General features: G+C 48.3%; 1 protein-coding gene across 2 annotated transcripts in view; it reads left to right on the top strand.

Moving 5' to 3' along the window:
• Positions 1–26837, top strand: part of LOC146869771 (class I histocompatibility antigen, Gogo-C*0203 alpha chain-like) — a 320615-nt gene that overhangs the window by 234868 nt on the left and 58910 nt on the right. For both annotated transcript variants that reach the window (XM_085614990.1, XM_085615000.1), the window contains exon 5: positions 12260–12373. In XM_085614990.1, coding sequence (XP_085471116.1) covers positions 12260–12373 — 114 coding nt within the window. The remainder of the gene's footprint in view (positions 1–12259; positions 12374–26837) is intronic.

The raw sequence follows: 26837 nt of genomic DNA, 5'->3' as shown, positions 1-26837 counted from the left end.
CCTCACCTGGAAAGTAGCTTTCCTCGTAGCAATCACCTCTTTGAGGAGGGTTAGTGAACTCCAGGCACTAACCGTTCAAGAGCCATTTATACAGGTTCACGCCAACAGGGTCGTACTACGTACCAACCCCAAATTCATGCCCAAGGTGATATCGCAGTTCCACATGAATCAAACTATTGAACTGCCTGTTTTCTTTCAAAACCCACAAACTGTCGCAGAAAGAGCACTCCATACACTAGATGTAAAGAGAGCCCTCATGTACTATATCGACAGGACTAAGGTCTTTAGGAAGACTAAACAACTTTTCGTTGCCTTTGCCCCACACCACAAAGGTAACGCTATCTCCAAAGCAGGTATAGCCAGATGGATCGTTAAATGTATTCAAATTTGCTACCAAAAGGCTAAACGCACATTAACGATTCCCCCACGAGCCCACTCAACACGTAAGTTAGGGGCCTCCATGGCTTTCCTGGGAAACATTCCTTTGCATGATATATGTAGAGCAGCCACCTGGTCCACTACACACACATTTACCAAACACTATTGTGTAGATGTGCAATCAAAACAGCAGGCAGCTGTAGGACAGGCTGTTCTCAAAACTCTTTATCAGACCGCTGCAGCTGGCACTGGTAGCCGCCGCTAATAGGAGGTACTGCTATGTATTCTATGCACAGATATGAATTCAGCAGCCCACATGCCTCGAACTGAATATGCTACTTACCAGTATGCATCTGTTCTTGGCATGTAGGGCTGCTGACATTCATATCGCCCTCCCTCCTCCCCGGCGCCTGTAGCAGCTGCAGCTCTCAGAATTACTGTATAGCATGGTCATCACTTTCTGTATCTACTCCATCACTGCCACAATGGCGAAAAACAATCTGAGGATGGAGAGGATGCCCATGCGCACTGTAGTCCAGGGGAGGAGTCACCTATCCCAGGATACTTCGAAGACTCTTCCAGGACAACAACGTGCAAACATCCGGACCCAACACTAGGCGGCGATCTATGCACAGATATGAATGTCAGCAGCCCACATGCCAAGAACAGATGCATACTGGTAAGTAGCATATTCAATATAGTCTATGCAAAGCATTGTTATCTACAGCATACATGCCTCGAACGGATTATGTCACTTACCCTGTAAGCATCTGTTCTTGGCATGTAGTGCTGTAGATTCATATGCACCCTCCATCCTCCCCGGACACCTGGGATTGTTATTTACATTATGTACACATGGACATCTTTATACTTCACTTTCGTACTTCATTCTCACCCTCTTGAGGGAAACCAATCTAACAATGGAGCCGATGCCCATGCGCATTATCACCGAAAGGAGGAGTGACCTTACCTCGTGACTGGAAAGAGTTCTTCGAAGGAAAACAACTTGCAAACATCTGGACCCAACACTAGATGGCAGGAGTATGCAAGGCATGTGAATCTACAGCTCTACATGCCAAGAACAGATGCTTACAGGGTAAGTAACATAATCCTTCAAATTTCTCACACACATTCAAGGCACTACTCAACTTGGGTGCCGCTCGCAGGCGTAGACTGCGGATAATACTTTTTAATACTTTTTAACAACCATATTTTTACGTGGCTGGAGCCGGTGGAACTTTGTGACGCTAACCAACCTCTGAAGGCTGCGCAGAACAACCGCTGGGACTGCGAGGACCAGGGTGCCTTGTACTGCTGTGAAACCACACACCTGGTGCCTCTTCCCGGCCCCTCCTCCCGCCAACTTTCCCCTTAAAACGCCTCGCGGCCCCCGCTTCGCGGGGGCCGCTCGCAGGCGTAGACTGCGGATAATACTTTTTAACAACCAGATTTTTACGTGGCTGGAGCCGGTGGAACTTTGTGACGCTAACCAACCTCTGAAGGCTGCGCAGAACAACCGCTGGGACTGCGAGGACCAGGGTGCCTTGTACTGCTGTGAAACCACACACCTGGTGCCTCTTCCCGGCCCCTCCTCCCGCCAACTTTCTCCTTAAAACGCCTCGCGGCCCCCGCTTCGCGGGAGCCGCTCGCAGGCGTAGACTGCGGATAATACTTTTTAACAACCATATTTTTACGTGGCTGGAGCCGGTGGAACTTTGTGACGCTAACCAACCTCTGAAGGCTGCGCAGAACAACCGCTGGGACTGCGAGGACCAGGGTGCCTTGTACTGCTGTGAAACCACACACCTGGTGCCTCTTCCTGGCCCCTCCTCCTCTCGTTACTTAACCTCACGCCCCTGAACACGTGAGCGGGACGCGTGCGGGGCGTAGACCGGGGCGAAGCCTGGGCAAAGGGTGGGCCGTCTGAGGCCGTCCGAGGACGATCGTGGACGGGACGGGCCACCCCTCTAACCTTCTCCGCTCGGTGAGAGTATCTTTTGTGTATTGCTTATAGCTCTTGTATATTGTGGATATTTTTGATTTTATTAGAGCACAGTTGGACCTTATTTGTATACCTATTTTTCTCTATAGTTCAGAAAGATGCCTCTAGATGCTGACAACCCTCGTACCTTAACAGTTAACACCTCTAAAGGTCCAGTGTCAGGAACAATTGATCAGTTCTTCAAACGTGTAACCACTGTTTTGGAGAAAGAAATAGCGGACACTGAAAAGCGCTTATCTTTAGATCTGCTAACAGGCAAGCGTTCCTCATTGGGTACGATTGGTAATGCTCTCTCCCCAGATGTGTTAAATGAGAGTGCAGGCACTTTTGTAAGGACAAAAAAAGTACCTCATGCTGACTCCCCAGGCGTGGTTGCTTTCTCTGATAATATAAGCAGCCTAACACTGTCAGGGCTATCAGATTCACCGAACCTAGCTATTACTCCCCCGCTGATTGCGGAACCTGAGGTCAACAGACAATCAGTAAGAAAAAGACGAGGCACCTCAACGAAGTCATTTGTGGCTAAAAAGAAGAAGGCTAAATCCTCAGCCCAAATCTCGAATCTATCAGGTTCTGTACCGTCAAATAACCCCCACTCAACGACCAACGCTTTGGGAGTACCTTCTAGTCATGACATTATGACCGACCTACTTACAAAAATAGAGATTTTGATTAAATCCCTCCTACTTCCACTTTTGGAAAGGTCTAGATTAATAAATGTACACCTGGAAGATTTAAGCAAACAAGTGGAAAGGAACCACTCAGTTACCTCTGAACTGCTTAATATTTACACCAAAAGCAGTATTAATGAACAACCCCCTTCTTCCTCTCTCGTGGCAACGCGATCTCCATCTACTGATAACATGCCGACATTGACTATTGCTCGGGGGGAAAATTCTGCGGCAATACTATCTAATAAAATTACAGAGTCCGGCAAAATCCATCATGCAATAAACGGCAAAGAATCGGATAGGGAGAAAAAGGTGGTTAATAGTTCTAAAATTGGTTTTCTAGAAGTAACTGAAGAGATAAAAAGCAAAAATGCTAATATTTCCTCCGCAACAACTAATGCGAGGAAAAGGGTTACAAAAGATCAAGAGAATAGCGATTGGTTACCTCAGTCCCAATATATTCCGGCAAGTAGAAGAGTGGACCTACCCCCAGAATCAGCCCCTTACACAATTATCTTGACAGGGGTTCCTGAATTACCAGAGGGTGTAAGGGAGGACTTTTATGCGTTAAAAAATAAAACCATTTATTGGTTGACCCATAATAGACCCCTCCCTGCACATATAAATGGAGAAATCCTCATGGTGAGACGTACATGCTGGGTAGGAACAAGACCAAAGGAAAAAAAGGGGGACGTGATTATCATAAATTTTAGAGATCACAGAGCGGTCAGATGCATAGGTGATTGGTATGAAGCTAGAGGGGAGGATGCAATCTCCACACATCTTGTCAATTATTTCTATCCAAGAGAACTGATTTCCCATCTTAAACCCCATGCTAGAAAAGATCCCCCTCCTAACCGGAGGGTAGTGGAGCATTATTCCTCTTATCAAGCTCCTCGCAACCACTTTTCTAATCCCCAGTTAAGTGATGGGTTCCTGAACAATAATCACCAGTTTTGTCAGGCTCTAAATCCACCACCCTGGAATAATCATCCCTACACACATCACAGGTTTAATATACCTACTGCTAATCCCTATGCAGTTTTGTACAATTTGGAAGATGTAGACTGACTTAAAGATGGAGATACCCAACCATGGAAACCCATAGAATCTTGTCAATCTCCTATTAATGTTAATGATCTTGCAACTGAAAACGTGGAAACTTTAATAACAGAAAATATTAGTCCCCAAATGGAACAAAATCCTCTACAATTTGGTGGCCTAGTCACCACTCAAATGAGGAATATTTGCAGCGACTTACATGGACAGTCGGGGACCGTAGAATTAAGAGCCTCAGAGAACCCCCCTGTAGTGGAAGTAAATAATATAAACAAAAGCTCTCTTATAAGAGAAACTGACACTACACTACAAATTATGTCATGGAACATCGCAGGCCTACGCCCCAAAATAATGGACGGATCCTTAACCCCTTCGATGCTGCGCAGATTCCGCCGCTGTGCTGGCGGAATCTTGCGCGGGCGGGGTCATGACGGAATGGTTCCGTCATGAGCACAGCTCAACCGTGGGTCATGACGGAACCATTCCGTCATGAGCACCGAAGGGGTTAATGGACTTTGTCGAAGACCACCATGTAATCTGTTTACAAGAGACATGGTCCACCAATGAACAACATTTGATGGGCTATAAAACATACTTCTCACCGGCAGTTGCAGGTCCTCATGGTAGGGCAAAGGGGGGCTTGACGACATTTATAAAAAACACCATACCTGGGTTAAAAGTAACCCCCCTTAGACTCCATATTAATTATCAGGTTTTGAAACTCACATTTATAAGGAAGGGGGTAGTTTTTCTAGTAAACTTCTATGATAACCTCCCAGAATGTGAGAGACTAGAATTGTTTGGGGCACTTCGTAATAAACTCCTCACACTGACAAAAAAAACTCAAGGGTCAGAAGTCCCAAGCATTGTTTGGGGCAGTGACTTTAATCACCACCCCTGCAGCGTGAAAAACAGTAACATCTGTGGGGTGGGGGAAGAAACAGATAATCAAGTGACTCACTTTAGCCACACAAAGTTAGGAGATTTTCTTAATGAAACAATGTCAGAATTAGGTCTGGTGATTTTAAATAAAATAAACACTTTTTCAGGACAGTTACAGCCTACCTATTTGGGTAGGGGCTGGGAGACAACAATTGATTATTTCTTGGTCTCAGCTACATTGGAAAATAAAGCTCAGAGCTTTAGATTAATAAATAATATATTGAGTGACCACGCAGCCCTGGTTTTTAACTTGATCATCGATGTGGGGAAATTTAACCCATACACGATGATGACTGTTCTTGCCCAGAATAATATCCACCTCACAAAATTAAATGGCTTCACCATAGGTTGGGGCAAGATAGATCCAGAAGCACTAACCAAGAAGGTGGTCCAGGCGGTATATCCCGCCATTGGGAAATGTTTAGACAGTGATACTAATCAATTAGAATTACTGTACAATTTTAGTACAATATTGGAGAAAGTAAAAGATCTTTTAACACGCACTAATAAAGGGGAAAAGGGCGAGAAAAGAGGGTGGTTTAGTCATGAATGCACTTTAGCTCATAAACTTTTTTTAAAAGCCTTGACAAAACCCGTAAGAGATTAAGAGGAAATTAGTACTTTAAGGAGGACCTACCGCCTAGCTTGTAAAAAAAGGAAACAGGAATTAAAAAAATCTTTATGGGATCAATTACATGAGAGTTCTCAGGCAAAAAATAGTGAGATGTTTTGGAAGGTAGTAAAGACTCCCTTCCTGACGGACAGTTGCGATCAGCCAAGAGTTGAAGTGGCGATTGATGGCCTAACATGGGTAAACCACTTCTCTAAAGTGTTCAGTAAAATACAATCAGTGGACCCATTAGAGAAGACGAATGATAGTCCTCAAGAAGTATTATTTCCGATTCCTTTAACCTTTGAATTACACGAAGTCATAAATGCCGTTAAAGCAAGCAAATCTGGAAAAGCCCCCGGACCAGATGGTGTACCAGTTGATTTTTTTAAATTTAAACTCGACCTGTGGGCGCCAATCCTGAAGGGGGTGTTTGATGCGGCAATGAATCATGGGTTAATCGAAACTTGGACTCAATCAATTATGATTCCGATTTTCAAGAAGGGAAATAGAGAGGAGGCTTCCTGTTATCGGCCAATATCATTACTAGACTCTCTTGGCAAAGTCTTGGGCAGGGTGGTATTACAGCGACTTCAGGAGTGGGCAGAAGACCAGAATATACTATCTGTTTTTCAGTTTGGTTTCCGGGAGGGCTTTGGTACAATAGAGCAGGCATTGAATTTAAGCCTACTGATGGGAAAATATGTTACAGCAAAAGAAGGAAGACTCTATATGGTCTATGTCGATCTTACTGCGGCATTTGACTGCGTTTCCCATTCAAAGCTCTAGTCTGTCCTTATTGAGATGGGCATAGATCCAGCCCTGGTAAACCTTCTTCGTGCATTATATTCTAACGCCTCGTCCAGGGTTCGTTTTGGATCACTGGGTGAATTATCCGAGTCCTTTAGGGTGGAACGCGGCGTGAGGCAGGGTTGTGTCTTGGCCCCCTTTCTCTTCTCACTCTACACTAACGGTCTGGAAGTAGAGATGTTGAGAGGGGCCCTTGACCTCCCTCAAACAAAAGATCACCTCATTCCAGCGCTTCTGTATGCGGACGACGCAGTAATTCTAGCGCGTACTCCGCGAGAATTGCACAAATCCCTAGATAGGTACTCGAAGTTTATGGGCACCCTGGATCTCAAAATAAATATTAAAAAAACCTATGTGATGGTGGCAGGAAGGGATATGAAAAGGGGAAAGTCCATCTTCCTAGATAAAGAGAGGCTGGATTCTACCACCCAATACCCGTATCTCGGAGTTATGATTGACGAAAAACTTAATTGGAAAGCGGCTATTGAAGCTCGTAAACATCAACTTATGCGCGCAATAACGGCCCTCATAAAATTTTCCCAGAAATTAGGAAAGAGACCACCAGTAGAACTGCTTCGCATCTATGTCGCGAAGTGCCATTCAATCGCACTCTACGGGGCAGGCCTGTGGGGGCATAAAAACACGACTGCGCTGCAAGTCGCAGAGAATACCTTTATGAGATTTCTCTTGATGACTCCCAAACGCGCATCCACTTTTTCCTGCCATGCTGAACTTGGTATGGCCCACATTGAGGATTTAGCCAAAATTCAACCCCTCCTCTTGTGGCGCCGTATCTGGACATCATCAAAAAATTTCCTTACTAAGGAGATTGTAGCAGACTGCATGTCTCTGGAGCACGCAGGGAAAATTGAGTGGCTGCTTTATGTAAAAAAGTTTTTTATTCATTTGGGTTTGTCCAAATATTATGTTAACCCTGAAATAATGTCTGAGATCTCAAAGAAAGAATTAAAAACAAGAGCTCTTTCTCATTTGGAAGAAATACGGCTAACCAAAGAGATAAGTAAGACATCTGTTCAACACTCCATGATGGTTGCGACCACATTATACATCGAACCTTACTTGACCTATGTTGACTCCCAATTTGAGCGCTTTTTGTTAACACGTTTTAGACTGAATGTCTTTCACAGGCTTGTAGCTTTTCCTAAATGTAATTCCTGGAAAGAGGTTCTAGGGGCGTGTCCCTGTGATGAAACTTCGGTTCAAACTACAATGCACACTGTCCTGTTTTGTAAGTTTTACGCTGAGCACCGTAATATATGGCTAATTCCAATGCTAAGAACTCTTGGTTTCAGACGATGTCGCCCTGCTATGCTGCACCTACAATTTTTAAATACTGTACTTATCACAAAAACTGTTGTGACATTTTTAAAGTGTATTTATTATCATAGAACAAATCTTGGTTGAAAAATCACTGCTACCCCAAATAATCTTATACATTGAGTTTATTGTGGATGATATGTTCTTTGTATGTGCTTTTATGGTTATAATTGTTTCTATATAACCGAATAAAGATTTATTATTATTATTATTATTACTCAACTTGGGCCCCACCTACCTGAACAGTCGGATCTCCTTCCACCAACCACCCAGACACCTCTGCTACGTAGGACTATTACTCACACACATCCAGCACATACACTGAACCAAATCAATAAAACAGGCATTCTGTTACAATTCTCCTAAAGCGTGGAACGGCGTCCCACTCCACATCTGAGCCTCCTCCTATCTTCTGCAAGAAGCTGAAGACCTGGCGTTTCAATTAACCAACCTACCAAAGGAAGTCAAAGACGCACACACACCTGAGGACACCCTTGCAGGTGATAGTGTGCTTTACAAATACACATAACCTATCACAGGCAGGCCTAGGCACACACCTGAGGACACCCTCGCAGGTGATAGTGTGCTTTACAAATGCACATAACCTATCATGACAAAGACTGACACCCGGTGATCTGGATTTTCTTATGCAGCATCCTACTCCTGAAGGTTTGGTGGTCTAGACTTCCACCAGCAAAGTAAATCCTAATTCGTTCCCCCAACTCCAGAAAGGGAGATGAAAAGGATTCAGGCATTCGGGAAGTGAATGTGCTTGTGGGCTAGCTTAGCATTGAGGTTGATCAATGCAGTATATGATTGTTAGGCCCAGATGAGTTTCAGGCCTCTTTGGCTCAAACCATTCAGGGCGGCCAGGATGTCACCAAGTGTGTATTTAGGCCTGGAACACAACAACCTTCCAAGAGGAAGGAGCACAGTGTCACCTGCCTATAGTATATGGGAGCGCTAAGTGTCTCTAAATAGTCTAGGATGGGTCTCTCAGCTGGGGAAAACAAAATAGCCTAACATATAACATGGTCAAACGTACATTTAGATGCATACAGGCATAAGGTAGGTAACCAGTGAACAAAATATATATAAGACTTTATTAAGGACAAAAAATTGTTTTATATGTGAAGTCCAGTTTCATCGAAATAGGACTGTTTTTCTCTTCAAGATACAACGTGCAAATGTACAATATCTACAAACATTTATACATATTCAGACCTGGCACAATAATCAAAGAGTGTAAATAAATACATGATGACAATGAAAAAGCAAATCATCCCCCGTTGGTCAAAGTAAACCACAAAAAACCATAAAATAACTTTCATCCACGCCCAATCTAAACCATCAGGCACACAACCGGTCCATTCAAGCTACTAGCTCACTATCGCAATCATGCAGTTAAAAAAAATCACAGGACGAGAGCGACAGGAAACTGAATTTGGGAGAGAGAGGGAATATGTAGTTCTTTTTATACAGAGGCGCCAAGGGGTGTCCGAATCATTTGGCTTGAACCCAGGTCAGGGATCAGGTAACTCAGTATGACGTAGCAAAGGGTTGAAGGATAGCTGGTAAATCCAACCTCTCTATATATCTGCACAGATGGTATAAATATATAATGGAAAGTTTTAAATGGAGAAACCAGTTCTGTAGCCTTATTCCATTTATAACAATTTTTAGTTTCCGTCAAGCTCAGGGCCGATTCGCGTTTCGGTGAAAAGTTTAGATCCCTAGCCGTCACCTTCTTCAAGGCACACAACAAATTCAGTCCAACAGGAAGTGTATGACACAAACAGGGGACAAAAAGCACCGGAGCTGAATAGTCACTGAAACTCGATGGGGTCCAGGGGTTCACTATATATCAGCTCTCAGATGGGAGTGAATCGGTCAGCCAAGAAGCACAGATGTAGGTGGCTGACAATACATCCAAGAAAAGCAGTGCTCCAATGAGACGAGGAGAGTTTTTGCCGGCGGCTTACGTATGGTTAGGAAGCTGAACTGCTGAGAGCAGGGTCACAAAGATGTGGAGTTCCGTGGGAACGAGTGGAGGGGAATCCTAAAGGTCGTTCTGATTGAGCCTATCCAGGATAGAGGCTAAGATGGAGAGACAGCGGCTACCCGGGGCAGAGCCCCCAACAGAGTGTGGCGTGGTCTTCAAGGGCACCTCCATCAGGCAAAACTGGAGAGAGAAAGCACTTGATGGCAGAAAGCTCTGGAAAGGTAGGGAGGCTCTTAGAAAGAGGATAAATCTTCTAGGCGTCCGCAATGGATCCAACCAAATTAGGGCTTGCCTTAACATTATTGATTGTTCTGGGCACGGGATGTGCACTAGAGTGATGCTTCGCTGACATGCATGGATGCGATCCATTGCCTTTTCTGGAAATGTGCAGGCATCCCTTTCAGATATGTCTTTGAACAGGTCCCGCCTGTTTGGTCACAAGGCTGGCTCTGCCCTCAAATGCTTTAGGGAAGCAGAGTCACAATGAGTTCCAGAAAACATCAGATCCATCTACCCCCACAACAGCCACCCCAGTCCTTTCAAGGACGGGGATCAAGCAGACATCGGACAGGACACCACAACCAACGCTTCTCTTGGTCCCCCTTCCCTGGGTATGAACTTTGGCAGTGTGGCAGCGGGGTGGCACGCACCGCTCCGCTCCCACACTGCCAAAGCTCACAGCCGGCCGCCTACCAGATTATGAGTTACCTCGTTGTCTGGCGGGGAGTCAGTCATTTGGCATTCCCACGGCAGTGCCTATTAAAAAGGTGCTGCAGTGGGAACGCCAAAGCAAGTTCCTGGATGGTATGGACTGTTAAGTCCATGCCTTGCAGGAACTGGGCGTACATGCAGACAGGGGGGCACACCATGTGCCCCACTGCATGCATCCCCATGTCCCTGAGGCACCAGGGGGGCCCTGCAGGGCCCCCTTAGTTTTCTCACCACCACAGTTTTAATGACAGGCTCACCACCATGAAAGCTGTAGCGGTGAGGAAACTCATAATATACTTGGCGGTGCAGCAGCTGCACTGCCAGCATATTATGGCCTCTGTCCACCCCGCCACTGCAGAGAGATCACAGATCCCCCGCGGTTGCGGTGGTTCAATGGCAGTCCAACCACCAAAAAAGAAAAATACAGTGGTCAGACCGCGGGGGTGCACTGTAAACGCTGCACCACTCTGGGTCTGGCGATCTACTGACCTCAAACTCAGAATCGTCCACATTCTCATCCCCTGTGTGAAAGGCAAAATCCAAGATGGAGCCTGTGCCCATTCACATTGTGGACAAAGGGTGGAGTCACAGAAAATCTTGTGACTCTAAAACCTTCTTCAAAGAAAAACAACTTCCATGCGTGTGAGCCGAAAACTAGATGGCAGGAGTATGCAGAGCACGTGCATCTACAGCACTACATACTCCGTAAAGATGCTTATAGGCTAACCTTTTCCCTTCCTTTTGTGACTTGTAACTCTTCCACATTCACACCTTAACTCCTTCCTCTCCCTCCTCCCCATCTCCCTGGTGAAAGGAATCGAAAGATGAAACAGTTTTACTGAGCCAGGAATATCTGGACCCAACCACTTGATAACAGAATTCTGTGAATAGAGAAGAATTCCACGCTGGAGAATTGATACAGGGAAGATGCCAGTTTGGCCTTCTCGCTCTTTATCTGGAGGTTCACCTCTTCAATTGTCACCAGGGCCCTTGCCCCATGACAGCAGCTGATACAGAAAGCCAGCCTTATGCCAGACGCTTTTTACCTGGCTGCCCTGGCTGAAGCCATTAATGATGGAGCCAGTCAGAAGTAGGGGATGGGGGCTTGGGTGTGAGGGTGTAGAAAGTGGCCAGTGCAGTGAGTAAAGTGTGGCCAGTGGTGGTTTAACAGTATCTTGAGGAAAGCTACAAAGCACGGAGGGTACCATGGGCATTGGGGTGATAGTGCTGTGTGGCACTGCTGGGTCTAATGTGGGCTCTGGTGATAGCAGCGCCCTGAGAGGATAAAGTGTGGAGTAAACCATGGCCTCGAAGGCTACAAAGCAGTGAGTATACCGTGGGCTGTGGTGTGATAGGACTGCAGTACGAAGGGTTACAGAGCACCGAGTATCTTTTGGGCTGTAGTAGGATCAGACCTCTGGTCCCAGGTTAGGGCGCAGCTCTCTCTGATCCTTTACTCACAGAGATCACATATTTGGATTTTGAAAGAAGATACAATAAAGAAACATGCAAGCAAAAAATTTGAAGCGACTAATGGACTCCAATTTTGATACGTTCTTACAAATTGTGGAAACCAGCTTTTCTGGTTCATTACAGCTTATGTGTGCCTCGGCAAATGTGTTAAAACTCACAGAGATCTTCGTGCCTGGCAGCCTTTAGTGATATCACATTTTAAATCATATCTTTGAAGTGATTTCTGCCCAGTAACTCTGCTCTGGTCTGTCTCTCTCCCACAGAAGAGAAATCTCCTCCAATGGGGGTAGTTATCGGAGGCGCAATTGGAGCCCTCGTTGGTGTTGGACTGCTCGCTGCTGTCATTTGGGTTATCTACTCAAGGAAGAAAACATCAGGTGAGTGGATTCAATTTGATACTGTGATTGGGAGGTACCATCACTTCTTAATTTATACACAGTGATGCAGTTGAATACCATCTGCCACTTCGAGTAGGGGTGGGGACTCATCCATGCTTGGAGGCCTGTCTCCTTTCCTCAAAGGTTGGTGGAGCAGGTATTTCCTTGTCAATGCATTGCAGTTGCAGGGTCATTGACTGCACTATTTCATACTCAATCTCCAACCCCCAATGCATAAACTAATCTTAGAACTGTATTCAATCATAAAGGTTCAGCACTTTACAATGTAATCACACACAAATGTACAAGGCAGTGAGCACATGAAGAGAGATCCAAAGTCCAATTGTTTTTCTTTTTTGTTCAAAGGCCGTTCTTTATTAAATTTTCATTAAAATCTCAAAAGATCATAGCCGACGCATTTCGTCTCACACTGAGACTTCTTCAGGGCTCATTCAAGTACACAAGACGCTTTCAGTAATTGTAACAGAATCTCATGGTTCCCAGGATCAGATGAGTTTTAACACAGTACTTGTGTCCATAATTACGGCTTGGTGACCGGCAGCATGTTCGTTCAACAGTTTCTCAACTTCTCTTTTTTTTCCTTTGCTGAGAAACTGTTGAACGAACATACTGCCGGTCACCAAGCCGTAATTATGGACACAAGTGCTGTGTAAAAACTTTTCTGATCCTGGGAACCATGAGATTCTGTTTCAATTACTGAATGCGTCTTGTGTACTTGAATGAGCCCTGAAGAAGTCTCAGTGTGAGACGAAACGCGTCGGCTATGATCTTTTGAGATTTTAATGAAAATTTAATAAAGAATGGCCTTTGAACAAGAAAGAAAAACGATTGGACGTTGGATCTCTCTTCATGTGCTCACTGCTTTGAACATTGTTGTGTGATTACATTGTAAATTGCTGAACCTTTATGATTTAATGCGTTTATAGGAATGTATTCCTTGGTGAGGAGTATAGAGGGAAGCTCTCCTTGATTCTTTGCACTGACACGCTCTACTCAAAATACTATATTTGCCATGTGCGGATTTTGACAGCCCCTACCCTCAGCTTGTCTAAATAATCTTAAAACTGCCCAGAATTGTAACAGTTTGGTGTTTTACCAATCAGATTGACTAGTCTTCGGCCAATGAAATTGGCCTCCATGTTTCAACCATTCTGGTAGGCTGCTTAGCTGAAACACCCTGTGCCTTCCTGGAGCAGGTTCCAGTGAGATGTGAGGAACTCCAGGACAATGTGGAAGGTGTAAAGCACTGAGTGTACTGTGGGGAGTACTCTGATAGCGGTGCCTTCAGAAAGCGTACAAGATGGAAGCTGTATAGCACTTAGTATACCGAGTGGTGTACTCGGATAGCGGTGCCTTCAGAAAGGGTACAAGATGTAAGCTGTAAAGCACTTAGTATACCGTGGGGTGTACTCTGATAGTGGTGCCTTCAGAGAGGGTACAAGATGGAAGCTGTAAAGCACTGAGTATACCGTGGTGTATCCTCTGATAGCGGTGCCGTCAGAAAGGGTGCAAGATGGAAGCTGTAAAGCAGTGAGTATATTCTGGGGTGTACTCTGATAGCGATGCCTTCTGAAAGGGTGCAAGATGGAAGCTGTATAGCACTTAGTATACCGTGGGGTGTACTCGGATAGCGGTGCCTTCAGAAAGGGTACGAGATGGAAGCTGTAAAGCACTGAGTATACTGCGGGGTGTACTCTGATAGAGGTGCCTTCAGAAAGGGTACAAGATGGAAGCTGTATAGCACTTAGTATACCGTGGGGTGTACTCTGATAGCGGTGCCTTCAGAGAGGGTACAAGATGGAAGCTGTAAAGCACTGAGTATACCGTGGTGTATCCTCTGATAGCGGTGCCTTCAGAGAGGGTGCAAGATGGAAGCTGTAAAGCACTGAGTATATTCTGGGGTGTACTCTGATAGCGATGCCTTCAGAGAGGGTGCAAGATGGAAGCTGCAAAGCACTGAGTATATTCTGGGGTGTACTCTGATAGCGATGCCTTCAGAAAGGGTACAAGATGGAAGCTGTAAAGCACTGAGTATACTGTGGGGTGGACTCTGATAGCGATCCCCTGAGAGAGGGTACAAGATGGAATCTGTAAAGCACTGAGTATACTATGGGGTGTACTCTGATAGCGGTGCCTTCAGAAAGGTTGCAAAGTGCAGTTTTTTACTTTGAGCTGTTGTGTGAGCGCAGTGCCCTGAGAGAGGGTACAAGGTACTGTGTCCTGTGGTGTGATAGCAGTGCCCTGAGAGGGTACAAGGTACTGTGCGCTGTGCTGAAAGCTGATCCCTGAGAGAGGGTACATGGTACTATGTGCTGTGGTGTGATAGCTGTGCCCTGAGAGAGGGTACAAGAAACTATGTCCTGTGGTGTGTTAGCTGTGCCCTGAGAGAGGGTACACGGTACTGTGTCCTGTGGTGTGATAACAGTGCCCTGAGCGGGTACAAGGTACTGTGTGCTGTGCTGTTAGCAGTGCCCTGAGAGAGGGTACAAGGTACTGTGTGCTGTGGTGTGATAGCAGGGCCCGAGAGAGGGTACAAGGTACTGTGTGCTGTGCTGATAGCAGTGCCTTGAGAGAGGGTACAAGGCACTGTGTGCTGTGCTGAAAGCTGAGCCCTGAGAGAGGGTACACGGTACTGTGTGCAGTGGTGTGATAGCAGTACCATCAGAGAGGGTACAAGGTACTGTATGCTTTGGTGTAATACCAGTGCTCTGAGAGAGGATACACGGTACTGTGTGCTGTGGTGTGATAGCAGTGCCCTGAGAGAGGATTCAAGGTACTATGTGCTGTGCTGATAACAGTGCCCTGGGAGAGGGTACGAGGTACTGTGTCCTGTGGGTTAATAGCTGTACCCTGAGAAAGGGCCAAAGTTATTGTGTGCTGTGGTGTGATAGCTGTGCCCTGAGAGAAGGTAAAAGGTACTGTGTGCTGTGGATGATAGCAGTGCCATGAGAAAGGGTACAATGTAATGTGTGCTGTGCTGACAGTGCCCTAAGAGAGGGTGCAAGGTACTGTGTGCTGTGGTGTGATGGCAGTGCCATGAGAGAGGGTACAATGTACTGTGTGCTGTCCTGACAGTGCCCTGAGAGAGGGTACAAGGTACTGTGTCCTGTGGTGTGATAGCAGTGCCCTGAGATGGTAAAAGGTACTGTGCGCTGTGCTGAAAGCTGATCCCTGAGAGAGGGTACATGGTACTGTGTGCTGTGGTGTGATAGCTGTGCCCTGAGAGAGGGTACAAGAAACTATGTCCTGTGGTGTGTTAGCTGTGCCCTGAGAGAGGGTACACGGTACTGTGTCCTGTGGTGTGCTAACAGTGCCCTGAGCGGGTACAAGGTACTGTGTGCTGTGCTGATAGCAGTGCCCTGAGAGAGGGTACAAGGTACTGTGTGCTGTGGTGTGATAGCAGGGCCCGAGAGAGGGTACAAGGTACTGTGTGCTGTGCTGATAGCAGTGCCGTGAGAGAGGGTACAAGGCACTGTGTGCTGTGCTGAAAGCTAAGCCCTGAGAGAGAGTACACGGTACTGTGTGCAGTGGTGTGATAGCAGTACCCTCAGAGAGGGTACAAGGTACTGTGTGCTGTGGTGTGATAGCAGTACCCTCAGAGAGGGTACACGGTACTGTATGCTTTGGTGTAATACCAGTGCTCTGAGAGAGGATACACAGTACAGTACTGTGTGCTGTGGTGTGGAAGCAGTGCCATGAGAGAGGATTCAAGGTACTGTGTGCTGTGCTGATAACAGTGCCCTGGGAGAGGGTACAAGGTACTGTGTCCTGTGGGTTAATAGCTGTACCCTGAGAAAGGGCCAAAGGTATTGTGTGCTGTGGTGTGATAGCTGTGCCCTGAGAGAAGGTAAAAGGTACTGTGTGCTGTGGATGATAGCAGTGCCATGAGAAAGGGTACAATGTAATGTGTGCTGTGCTGACAGTGCCCTAAGAGAGGGTGCAAGGTACTGTGTGCTGTGGTGTGATGGCAGTGCCATGAGAGAGGGTACAATGTACTGTGTGCTGTCCTGACAGTGCCCTGAGAGAGGGTACAAGGTACTGTGTCCTGTGGTGTCATAGCAGTGCCCTGAGAGGGTACAAGGTACTGTGCGCTGTGCTGAAAGCTGATCCCTGAGAGAGGGTACATGGTACTGTGTGCTGTGGTGTGATAGCTGTGCCCTGAGAGAGGGTACAAGAAACTATGTCCTGTGGTGTGTTAGCTGTGCCCTGAGAGAGGGTACACGGTACTGTGTCCTGTGGTGTGATAACAGTGCCATGAGCGGGTACAAGGTACTGTGTGCTGTGCTGATAGCAGTGCCCTGAGAGAGGGTACAAGGTACTGTGTGCTGTGGTGCGATAGCAGGGCCCGAGAGAGGGTACAAGGTACTGTGTGCTGTGCTGATAGCAGTGCCGTGAGAGAGGGTACAAGGCACTGTGTGCTGTGCTGAAAGCTGAGCCCTGAGAGAGAGTACACAGTACTGTGTGCAGTGGTGTGATAGCAGTACCCTCAGAGAGGGTACAAGGTACTGTGTGCTGTGGTGTGATAGCAGTACCCTCAGAGAGGGTACACGGTGCTGTATGCTTTGGTGTAATACCAGTGCTCTGAGAGAGGATACACAGTACTGTGTGCTGTGGTGTGATAGCAGTGCCCTGAGAGAGGATTCAAGGTACTGTGTGCTGTGCTGATAACAGTGCCCTGGGAGAGGGTACAAGGTACTGTGTCCTGTGGGTTAATAGCTATACCCTGAGAAAGGGCCAAAGGTATTGTGTGCTGTGGTGTGATAGCTGTGCCCTGAGAGAAGGTAAAAGGTACTGTGTGCTGTGGATGATAGCAGTGCCATGAGAAAGGGTACAATGTAATGTGTGCTGTGCTGACAGTGCCCTGAGAGAGGGTGCAAGGTACTGTGTGCTGTGGTGTGATTGCAGTGCCATGAGAGAGGGTACAATGTACTGTGTGCTGTCCTGACAGTGCCCTGAGAGAGGGTACAAGGTACTGTGTGCTGTGGTGTGATGGCAGTGCCCTGAGAGAGGGTACAAGGTACTGTGTGCTGTGTGCTGTGGTATAATAGCAGTGCCCTGGGAGAGGGTACAAGGTACTGTGGTGCGATAGCAGTGCCCTAAGAGAGGGTACAAGGTACTGTGTGCTATGGTATGATAGCAGTGCCCTGAGAGAGGTTACAAGCTACTGTGTGCTGTGGTGTCATAACAGTGACCTGAGAGAGGGTATAAGGTACTGTGTCCTGTGGATGATAGCAGTGCCATGAGAGAGGGTACAATGTAATGTGTGCTGTGCCGACAGTGCCCTGAGAGAGGGTGAAAGGTACTGTGTGCTGTGGTGTGATGGCAGTGCCATGAGAGAGGGTACAATGTACTGTGTGCTGTGCTGACAGTGCCCTGAGAGAGGGTGCAAGGTACTGTGTGCTATGGTGTGATAGCAGTGCCCTGACAGAGGGCAGAAGGTAATGTGTGCGGTGGTATGATAGCAATGCCCTGAGAGAGGGTACAAGGTACTGTGTGCTGTGGTGCGATAGCAGTGCCCTAAGAGAGGGTACAAGGTACTGTGTGCTATGGTATAATAGCACTGCCCTGAGAGAGGGTACAAGGTACTGTGTGCTGTGGTGCGATAGCAGTGCCCTGAGAGAGGTTACAAGCTACTGTGTGCTGTGGTGTCATAAAAGTGCCCTGAGAGAGGGTACAAGGTACTGTGTCCTGTGGGTTAATAGCTGTACCCTGAGAAAGGGACAAAGGTATTGTGTGCTGTGGTGTGATAGCTGTGCCCTGAGAGAAGGTACAAGGAACTGTGTGCTGTGGATGATAGCAGTGCCATGAGAGAGGGTACAATGTACTGTGTGCTGTGCTGACAGTGCCCTGAGAGAGGGTGCAAGGTACTGTGTGCTATGGTGTGATGCAGTGCCCTGACAGAGGGCAGAAGGTAATGTGTGCGGTGGTATGATAGCAATGCCCTGAGAGAGGGTACAAGGTACTGTGTGCTGTGGTGCGATAGCAGTGCCCTAAGAGAGGGTACAAGGTACTGTGTGCTATGGTATAATAGCACTGCCCTGAAAGAGGGTACAATCTACTGTGTGCTGTGGTGTGATAGCAGGGTCATGAGAGAGGGTACAATGTACTGTGTGCTGTGCTGACAGTGCCCTGAGAGAGGATGCAAGGTACTGTGTGCTGTGGTGTGATGGCAGTGCCCTGAGAGAGGGTACACGGCACTGTGTGCTGTGGTGTGATAGCAGTGCCGTGAGAGAGGGTACAAGGTACTGTGTGCTGTGGTGTGATTGTTGTGAACAGAGCGAGGGTACAAGGTTCTGTGTCCTGTGGGGTGATAGTAGTGCCCTGAGAGAGGGTCCAAGGCACTGTGTGCTGTGGTGTGATAGCTGTGTCCTGATAGAAAGTAAAAGGTACTGTGTGCTGTGGATGATAGCAGTGCCATGAGAGAGGGTACAATGTAATGTGTGCTGTGCTGACAGTGCCCTGAGAGAGGGTGCAAGGTACTGTGTGCTGTGGTGTGATGGCAGTGCCATGAGAGAGGGTACAATGTACTGTGTGCTGTCCTGACAGTGCCCTGAGAGAGGGTACAAGGTACTGTGTGATGTGGTGTGATGGCAGTGCCCTGAGAGAGGGTACAAGGTACTGTGTGCTGTGGTATAATAGCAGTGCCCTGGGAGAGGGTACACGGTACTGTGTGCTGTGGTGTGATAGCAGTGCCCTAAGAGAGGGTACAAGGTACTGTGTGCTATGGTATGATAGCAGTGCCCTGAGAGAGGTTACAAGCTACTGTGTGCTGTGGTGTCATAACAGTGCCCTGAGAGAGGGTACAAGGTACTGTGTCCTGTGGGTTAATAGCTGTACCCTGAGAAAGGGACAAAGGTATTGTGTGCTGTGGTGTGATAGCTGTGCCCTGAGAGAAGGTACAAGGAACTGTGTGCTGTGGATGATAGCAGTGCCATGAGAGAGGGTACAATGTACTGTGTGCTGTGCTGACAGTGCCCTGAGAGAGGGTGCAAGGTACGGTGTGCTGTGGTGTGATGCAGTGCCCTGAGAGAGGGTACAAGGTACTGTGTGCTGTGGTATGATAGCAATGCCCTGAGAGAGGGTACAAGGTACTGCGTGCTGTGGTGCGATAGCAGTGGCCTAAGAGAGGGTACAAGGTACTGTGTGCTATGGTATAATAGCAGTGCCCTGAGAGAGGGTACAAGCTACTGTGTGCTGTGGTGTGATAGCAGTGCCATGAGAGAGGGTACAATGTACTGTGTGCTGTGCTGACAGTGCCCTGAGAGAGGGTGCAAGGTACTGTGTGCTGTGGTGTGATGTCAGTGCCCTGAGAGAGGGTACAAGGTACTGTGTGCTTTGGTGTGATAGCTGTGCCCTGAGAGAGGGTGCAAGGCACTGTGTGCTTTGGTGTGATAGAAGTGCCCGGAGAGAGGGTACAAGGTACTGTGTTCTGTGGTGTGATAGCAGTGCCATGAGAGAGGGTACAAGGTACTGTGTGCTGTGGTGTGATATCAGTGCCCTGAGAGGGTATGAGGTACTGTGTGTTATAGTGTGTAGCAGTGCCCTGAGGGAGGGTACAAGGTACAGTGTGCTGTAGTGTGATAGCAGTGCCCTGAGAGAGGGTACAAGCTACTGTGTGCTGTGGTGTGATAGCAGTGCCATGAGAGAGGGTACAATGTACTGTGTGCTGTGCTGACAGTGCCCTGGGAGAGGGTACAAGGTACTGTGTGCTGTGGTGTGATGGCAGTGCCCTGAGAGAGGGTACAAGTCACTGTGTCCTGTGGTATAGTAGCAGTGCCCTGAGAGAGGGTACAAGGTACTGTGTGCTGTTGTGCGATAGCAGTGCCCTAAGAGGGGGTACAAGGTACTGTGTGCTATGGTGTGATAGCAGTGCCCTGAGAGAGGGTACAAGGTACTGTGTGCTGTGGTGTGATAGCAGTGCCCTGAGAGGGTATGGGGTACCGTGTGTTATAGTGTGATAGCAGTGCCCTGAGAGAGGGTACAAGGTAGAGCATGCTGTAGTGTGATAGCAGTGCCCTGGGAGAGGGTACAAGTTGCTGTGTGCTGTAGTGTGATAGCAGTGCTCTGAGAGAGGGTACAAGATACTGTGTGCTTTGGTGTGATAGAAGTGGCCTGAGAGAATGTACAAGGTTCTATGTTATGTGGTGTGATGGTAGTGCCCTAAGAGAGGGTACAAGGTATTGTGTGCTATGCTGATAGTAGTGCCTTTAAGGAGGATACAAGGTACTGTGTGCTGTGGTCTGATAGCAGTACCCTTAGAGAGGGTTCAAGGTACTGTGTGCTGTGGTTCTGATAGCAGTGCCCTGAGAGAGGGTACAAGGTACTGTGTTCTGTGGTGTGAGAGAAGTGGCCTGAGAGAATGTACAAGGTACTGTGTTATGTGGTGTGATAGCAGTGCCCTGAGAGAGGGTACAAGGTACTGTGTGCTGTGCTGATACCAGTGCCCTAAGAGAGGATACACTGTATTGTGTGCTGTGCTGATAGCAGTGCCCTGAGAGAGGGTACAAGGTGCTGTGTGCTGTGGTGTGATAGCAGTGCCCTGAGAGAGGGTACAAGGTACTGTGTGCTGTGGTGTGATAGTAGTACCTTGAGATGGTATGGGGTACTGTGTGTTATGGTGAGATAGCAGTGCCCTGAGAGAGGGTACAAGACACTGTGTGCTGTGGTGTGATAGCAGTGCCCTGAGAGAGGGTACAAAGTACTGTGTTCTGTGCTGTGATAGAAGTGGCCTGAGAGAATGTACAAGGTACTGTGTTATGTGGTGTGATAGCAGTGCCCTGAGAGAGGGTACAAGACACTGTGTGCTGTGGTGTGATAGCAGTGCCCTGAGAGAGGGTACAATGTACTGTGTGCTGTGCTGACAGTGCCCTGAGAGAGGGTGCAAGGTACTGTGTGCTGTGGTGTGATGTCAGTGCCCTGAGAGAGGGTACAAGGTACTGTGTGCTTTGGTGTGATAGCTGTGCCCTGAGAGAGGGTGCAAGGCACTGTGTGCTTTGGTGTGATAGAAGTGCCCGGAGAGAGGGTACAAGGTACTGTGTTCTGTGGTGTGATAGCAGTGCCATGAGAGAGGGTACAAGGTACTGTGTGCTGTGGTGTGATATCAGTGCCCTGAGAGGGTATGAGGTACTGTGTGTTATAGTGTGTAGCAGTGCCCTAAGGGAGGGTACAAGGTACAGTGTGCTGTAGTGTGATAGCAGTGCCCTGAGAGAGGGTACAAGCTACTGTGTGCTGTGGTGTGATAGCAGTGCCATGAGAGAGGGTACAATGTACTGTGTGCTGTGCTGACAGTGCCCTGGGAGAGGGTACAAGGTACTGTGTGCTGTGGTGTGATGGCAGTGCCCTGAGAGAGGGTACAAGTCACTGTGTCCTGTGGTATAGTAGCAGTGCCCTGAGAGAGGGTACAAGGTACTGTGTGCTGTTGTGCGATAGCAGTGCCCTAAGAGGGGGTACAAGGTACTGTGTGCTATGGTGTGATAGCAGTGCCCTGAGAGAGGGTACAAGGTACTGTGTGCTATGGTGTGATAGCAGTGCCCTGAGAGGGTACAAGGTACTGTGTGCTGTTGTGCGATAGCAGTGCCCTGAGAGAGGGTACAAGGTAGAGCATGCTGTAGTGTGATAGCAGTGCCCTGGGAGAGGGTACAAGTTGCTGTGTGTTGTAGTGTGATAGCAGTGCTCTGAGAGAGGGTACAAGATACTGTGTGCTTTGGTGTGATAGAAGTGGCCTGAGAGAATGTACAAGGTTCTGTGTTATGTGGTGTGATAGTAGTGCCCTAAGAGAGGGTACAAGGTATTGTGTGCTATGCTGATAGCAGTGCCTTTAAGGAGGATACAAGGTGCTGTGTGCTGTGGTCTGATAGCAGTACCCTGAGAGAGGGTTCAAGGTACTGTGTGCTGTGGTTCTGATAGCAGTGCCCTGAGAGAGGGTACAAGGTACTGTGTTCTGTGGTGTGATAGAAGTGGCCTGAGAGAATGTACAAGGTACTGTGTTATGTGGTGTGATAGCAGTGCCCTGAGAGAGGGTACAAGGTACTGTGTGCTGTGCTGATACCAGTGCCCTAAGAGAGGATACACTGTATTGTGTGCTGTGCTGATAGCAGTGCCCTGAGAGAGGGTACAAGGTGCTGTGTGCTGTGGTGTGATAGCAGTGCCCTGAGAGAGGGTACAAGGTACTGTGTGCTGTGGTGTGATAGTAGTACCTTGAGATGGTATGGGGTACTGTGTGTTATGGTGAGATAGCAGTGCCCTGAGAGAGGGTACAAGACACTGTGTGCTGTGGTGTGATAGCAGTGCCCTGAGAGAGGGTACAAAGTACTGTGTTCTGTGCTGTGATAGAAGTGGCCTGAGAGAATGTACAAGGTACTGTGTTATGTGGTGTGATAGCAGTGCCCTGAGAGAGGGTACAAGGTACTGTGTGCTGTGCTGATACCAGTGCCCTAAGAGAGGGTACACAGTATTGTGTGCTGTGCAGATAGCAGTGCCCTGAGAGAGGGTACAAGGTATTGTGTGCTGTGCTGATAGCAGTGCCCTGAGAGAGGGTACAAGGTACTGTGTGCGGTGCTGATACCCGTGCCCTAAGAGAGGGTACACAGTTTTGTGTGCTGTGCTGATAGCAGTGCCCTGAGAGAGGGTACAAGGTACTGTGTGCTGTGGTGTGATAGCAGTGCCCTGAGAAAGGGCAAAAGGTACTGTGTGCTATGGTGTGATAGCAGTGCCCTGACAGAGGGCAGAAGGTAATGTGTGCTGTGGTGTGATAGCAGTGCCCTGTGAGAGGGTACAAGGTACTGTGTGCTGTGGTGTGATAGTAGTACCTTGAGATGGTACGGGGTACTGTGTGTTATGGTGTGATAGCAGTGCCCTGAGAGAGGGTACAAGGTACTGTGTGCTATGGTGTGATAGCAGTGCCCTGAGAGAGGGTACAAGGAACTATGTCCTGTGTTGTGATAGCTGTGCCCTGAGAGAGGGTACAAAGAACTATGTCCTGTGGGGTGATAGCAGTGCCTTTAGAGGGTACAAGACAATGTGTGCTGTGTGCTGTGCTGATAGAAGTGCCTTGAGACAGGGTACAAGGTACTGTGTGCTGTGCTGAAAGCTGAGCCCTGAGAGAGGGTGGAAGGTACTGTGTGCTTTGGTTTGATAGCAGGGCCCCGAGAGAGGATACAAGGTACTGTGTGCTGTGCTGATAGCAGTGCCATGAGAGAGGGTACAAGGTACTGTGTGCTGTGGTGGGATAGCAGTAACCTGCGAGAGGGTACAAAGTACTGTGTGCTGTGGCGTGATAGCAGTGCTCTTAGAGGGTACAAGGTACTATGTGCTGTGGTGTGATAGCAGTGCCCTGAGAGAGAATACAGGGTACTGTGTGCTGTGGTGTGATAGCTGCGAACTGAGCAAGAGTAAAAGGTACTGTATCCTGTGGGGTGATAGCAGTGCCCTGAGAGAGGGTACAAGGTACTGTGTGCTATGGTGTGATAGCAGTGCCCTGACAGAGGGCAGAAGGTAATGTGTACTGAGGTGTGATAGCAGTGCCCTGTGAGAGGGTACAAGGTACTGTGTGCTGTGGTGTGATAGTAGTACCTTGAGATGGTACGGGGTACTGTGTGTTATGGTGTGATAGCAGAGCCCTGAGAGAGGGTACAAGGCACTGTGTGCTGTGGTGTGATAGCAGTGCCCGAAAGAGGGTACAAGGTACTGTGTGCTGTGCTGATAGCAGTGCCCTGAGAGAGGGTACAAGGAATTATGTCCTGTGTTGTGATAGCTGTGCCCTGAGAGAGGGTACACAGTTTTGTGTGCTGTGCTGATAGCAGTGCCCTAAGAGAGGGTACACAGTTTTGTGTGCTGTGCTGATAGCAGTGCCCTGAGAGAGGGTACAAGGTACTGTGTGCTGTGGTGTTATAGCAGTGCCCTGAGAAAGGGCACAAGATACTGTGTGCTATGGTGTGATAGCAGTGCCCTGAGAGATGGTGGAAGGTACTGTGTGCTATGGTGTGATAGCTGTGCCCTGGAAGTGGGTACAAGGAACTATGTCCTGTGGGGTGATAGCAGTGCCCTGAGAGAGGGTACACAGTAGTGTGTGCTGTGCAGATAGCAGTGCCCTGAGAGAGGGTACAAGGTATTGTGTGCTGTGCTGATTGCAGTGCCCTGAGAGAGGGTACAAGGTACTGTGTGCGATGCTGATACCCGTGCCCTAAGAGAGGGTACACAGTTTTGTGTGCTGTGCTGATAGCAGTGCCCTAAGAGAGGGTACAAGGTACTGTGTGCTGTGGTGTGATAGCAGTAACCTGAGAGAGGGTACAAGGTACTGTGTGCTGTTGTGTGATAGCAGTGCCCTTAGAGGGTACAAGGTACTATGTGCTGTGGTGTGATAGCAGTGCTCTGAGAGAGAATACAGGGTACTGTGTGCTGTGATGTGATAGCTGCGAACTGAGCAAGAGTACAAGGTACTGTGTCCTGTGGGGTGATAGCAGTGCCCTGAGAGAGGGTACAAGGTACTGTGTGCTGTTGTGCGATAGCAGTGCCCTAAGAGAGGGTACAAGGTACTGTGTGTTATAGTGTGATAGCAGTGCCCTGAGAGAGGGTACAAGGTAGAGCATGCTGTAGTGTGATAGCAGTGCCCTGGGAGAGGGTATAAGTTGCTGTGTGCTGTAGTGTGATAGCAGTGCTCTGAGAGATGGTGGAAGGTACTGTGTGCTATGGTGTGATAGCTGTGCCCTGGGAGTGGGTACAAGGAACTATGTCCTGTGGGGTGATAGCAGTGCCCTGAGAGAGGATATAAGGTACTGTGTGCTTTGGTGTGATAGCAGGGCCCCGAGAGAGGATACAAGGTACTGTGTGCTGTGCTGATAGCAGTGCCGTGAGAGAGGGTACAAGGTACTGTGTGCTGTGCTGAACGCTGAGCCCTGAGAGAGGGTACAAGGTACTGTGTGCTGTGGTGTGATAGCAGTAACCTGAGAGAGGGTACAAGGTACTGTGTGCTCTGCTGATACCAGTGCCCTAAGAGAGGGTACACTGTATTGTGTGCTGTGCTGATAGCAGTGCCCTGAGAGAGGGTAAAAGTTCCTTTGTGCTGTGGTGTGATAGCAGTGCCCTGAGAAAGGACACAAGGTACTATGTGCTGTGGTGTGATAGCAGTGCCCCGAGAGAGGGTACAAGACAATGTGTGCTGTGTGCTGTGCTGATAGCAGTGCCTTGAGACAGGGTACAAGGTACTGTGTGCTGTGCTGAAAGCTGAGCCCTGAGAGATGGTGGAAGGTACTGTAGGCTATGGTGTGATAGCTGTGCCCTGGGAGTGGGTACAAGGAACTATGTCCTGTGGGGTGATAGCAGTGCCCTGAGAGAGGATATAAGGTACTGTGTGCTTTGGTGTGATAGCAGGGCCCCGAGAGAGGATACAAGGTACTGTGTGCTGTGCTGATAGCAGTGCCGTGAGAGAGGGTACAAGGTACTGTGTGCTGTGCTGAACGCTGAGCCCTGAGAGAGGGTACAAGGTACTGTGTGCTGTGGTGTGATAGCAGTAACCTAAGAGAGGGTACAAGGTACTGTGTGCTGTGGTGTGATAGCAGTGCCCTTAGAGGGTACAAGTTACTATGTGCTGTGGTCTGATAGCAGTGCCCTGAGAGAGAATACAGGGTACTGTGTGCTGTGGTGTGATAGCAGTGCCCTGAGAGAGGGTACAAGGTACTGTGTGCTGTGGTTTGATAGTAGTACCTTGAGATGGTGTGGGGTACTGTGTGTTATGGTGTGATAGCAGTGCCCTGAGAGAGGGTACAAGGTACTGTGTGCTGTGGTGTGATAGAAGTGGCCTGAGAGAATGTACAAGGTAGTGTGTGCTGTAGTGTGATAGCAGTGCCCTGAGAGAGGGTACAGAGTACTGTGTGCTGTGCTGATACCAGTGCCCTAAGAGAGGGTACACAGTATTGTGTGCTGTGCTGATAGCAGTGCCCTGAGAGACGGTACAAGGTATTGTGTGCTGTGCTGATAGCAGTGCCCTGAGAGAGGGTACAAGGTACTGTGTGCTGTGCTGATACCAGTGCCCTAAGAGAGGGTACACAGTATTTTGTGCTGTGATGATAACAGTGCCCTGAGAGAGGGTACAAGGTACTGTGTGCTGTGGTGTGATAGCAGTGCCCTGGGAAAGGGCACAATGTACTGTGTGCTATGTTGTGATAGCAGTGCCCTGACAGAGGGCAGAAGGTACTGTGTGCTGTGGTGTGATAGCTGTGCCCTGGGAGTGGGTACAAGGAACTATGTCCTGTGGGGTGATAGCAGTGCCCTGAGAGAGGGTACACAGTAGTGTGTGCTGTGCAGATAGCAGTGCCCTGAGAGAGGGTACAAGGTATTGTGTGCTGTGCTGATTGCAGTGCCCTGAGAGAGGGTAAAAGGTACTGTGTGCGATGCTGATACCCGTGCCCTAAGAGAGGGTACACAGTTTTGTGTGCTGTGCTGATAG

This window comes from Triturus cristatus, chromosome 1_1 (assembly GCF_964204655.1).
Source record: "Triturus cristatus chromosome 1_1, aTriCri1.1, whole genome shotgun sequence".
NCBI classification, from domain to species: domain Eukaryota; kingdom Metazoa; phylum Chordata; class Amphibia; order Caudata; family Salamandridae; genus Triturus; species Triturus cristatus.
Note: the sequence above shows the minus strand (reverse complement) of the source record. Positions and strands in the feature narration are given on the sequence as shown.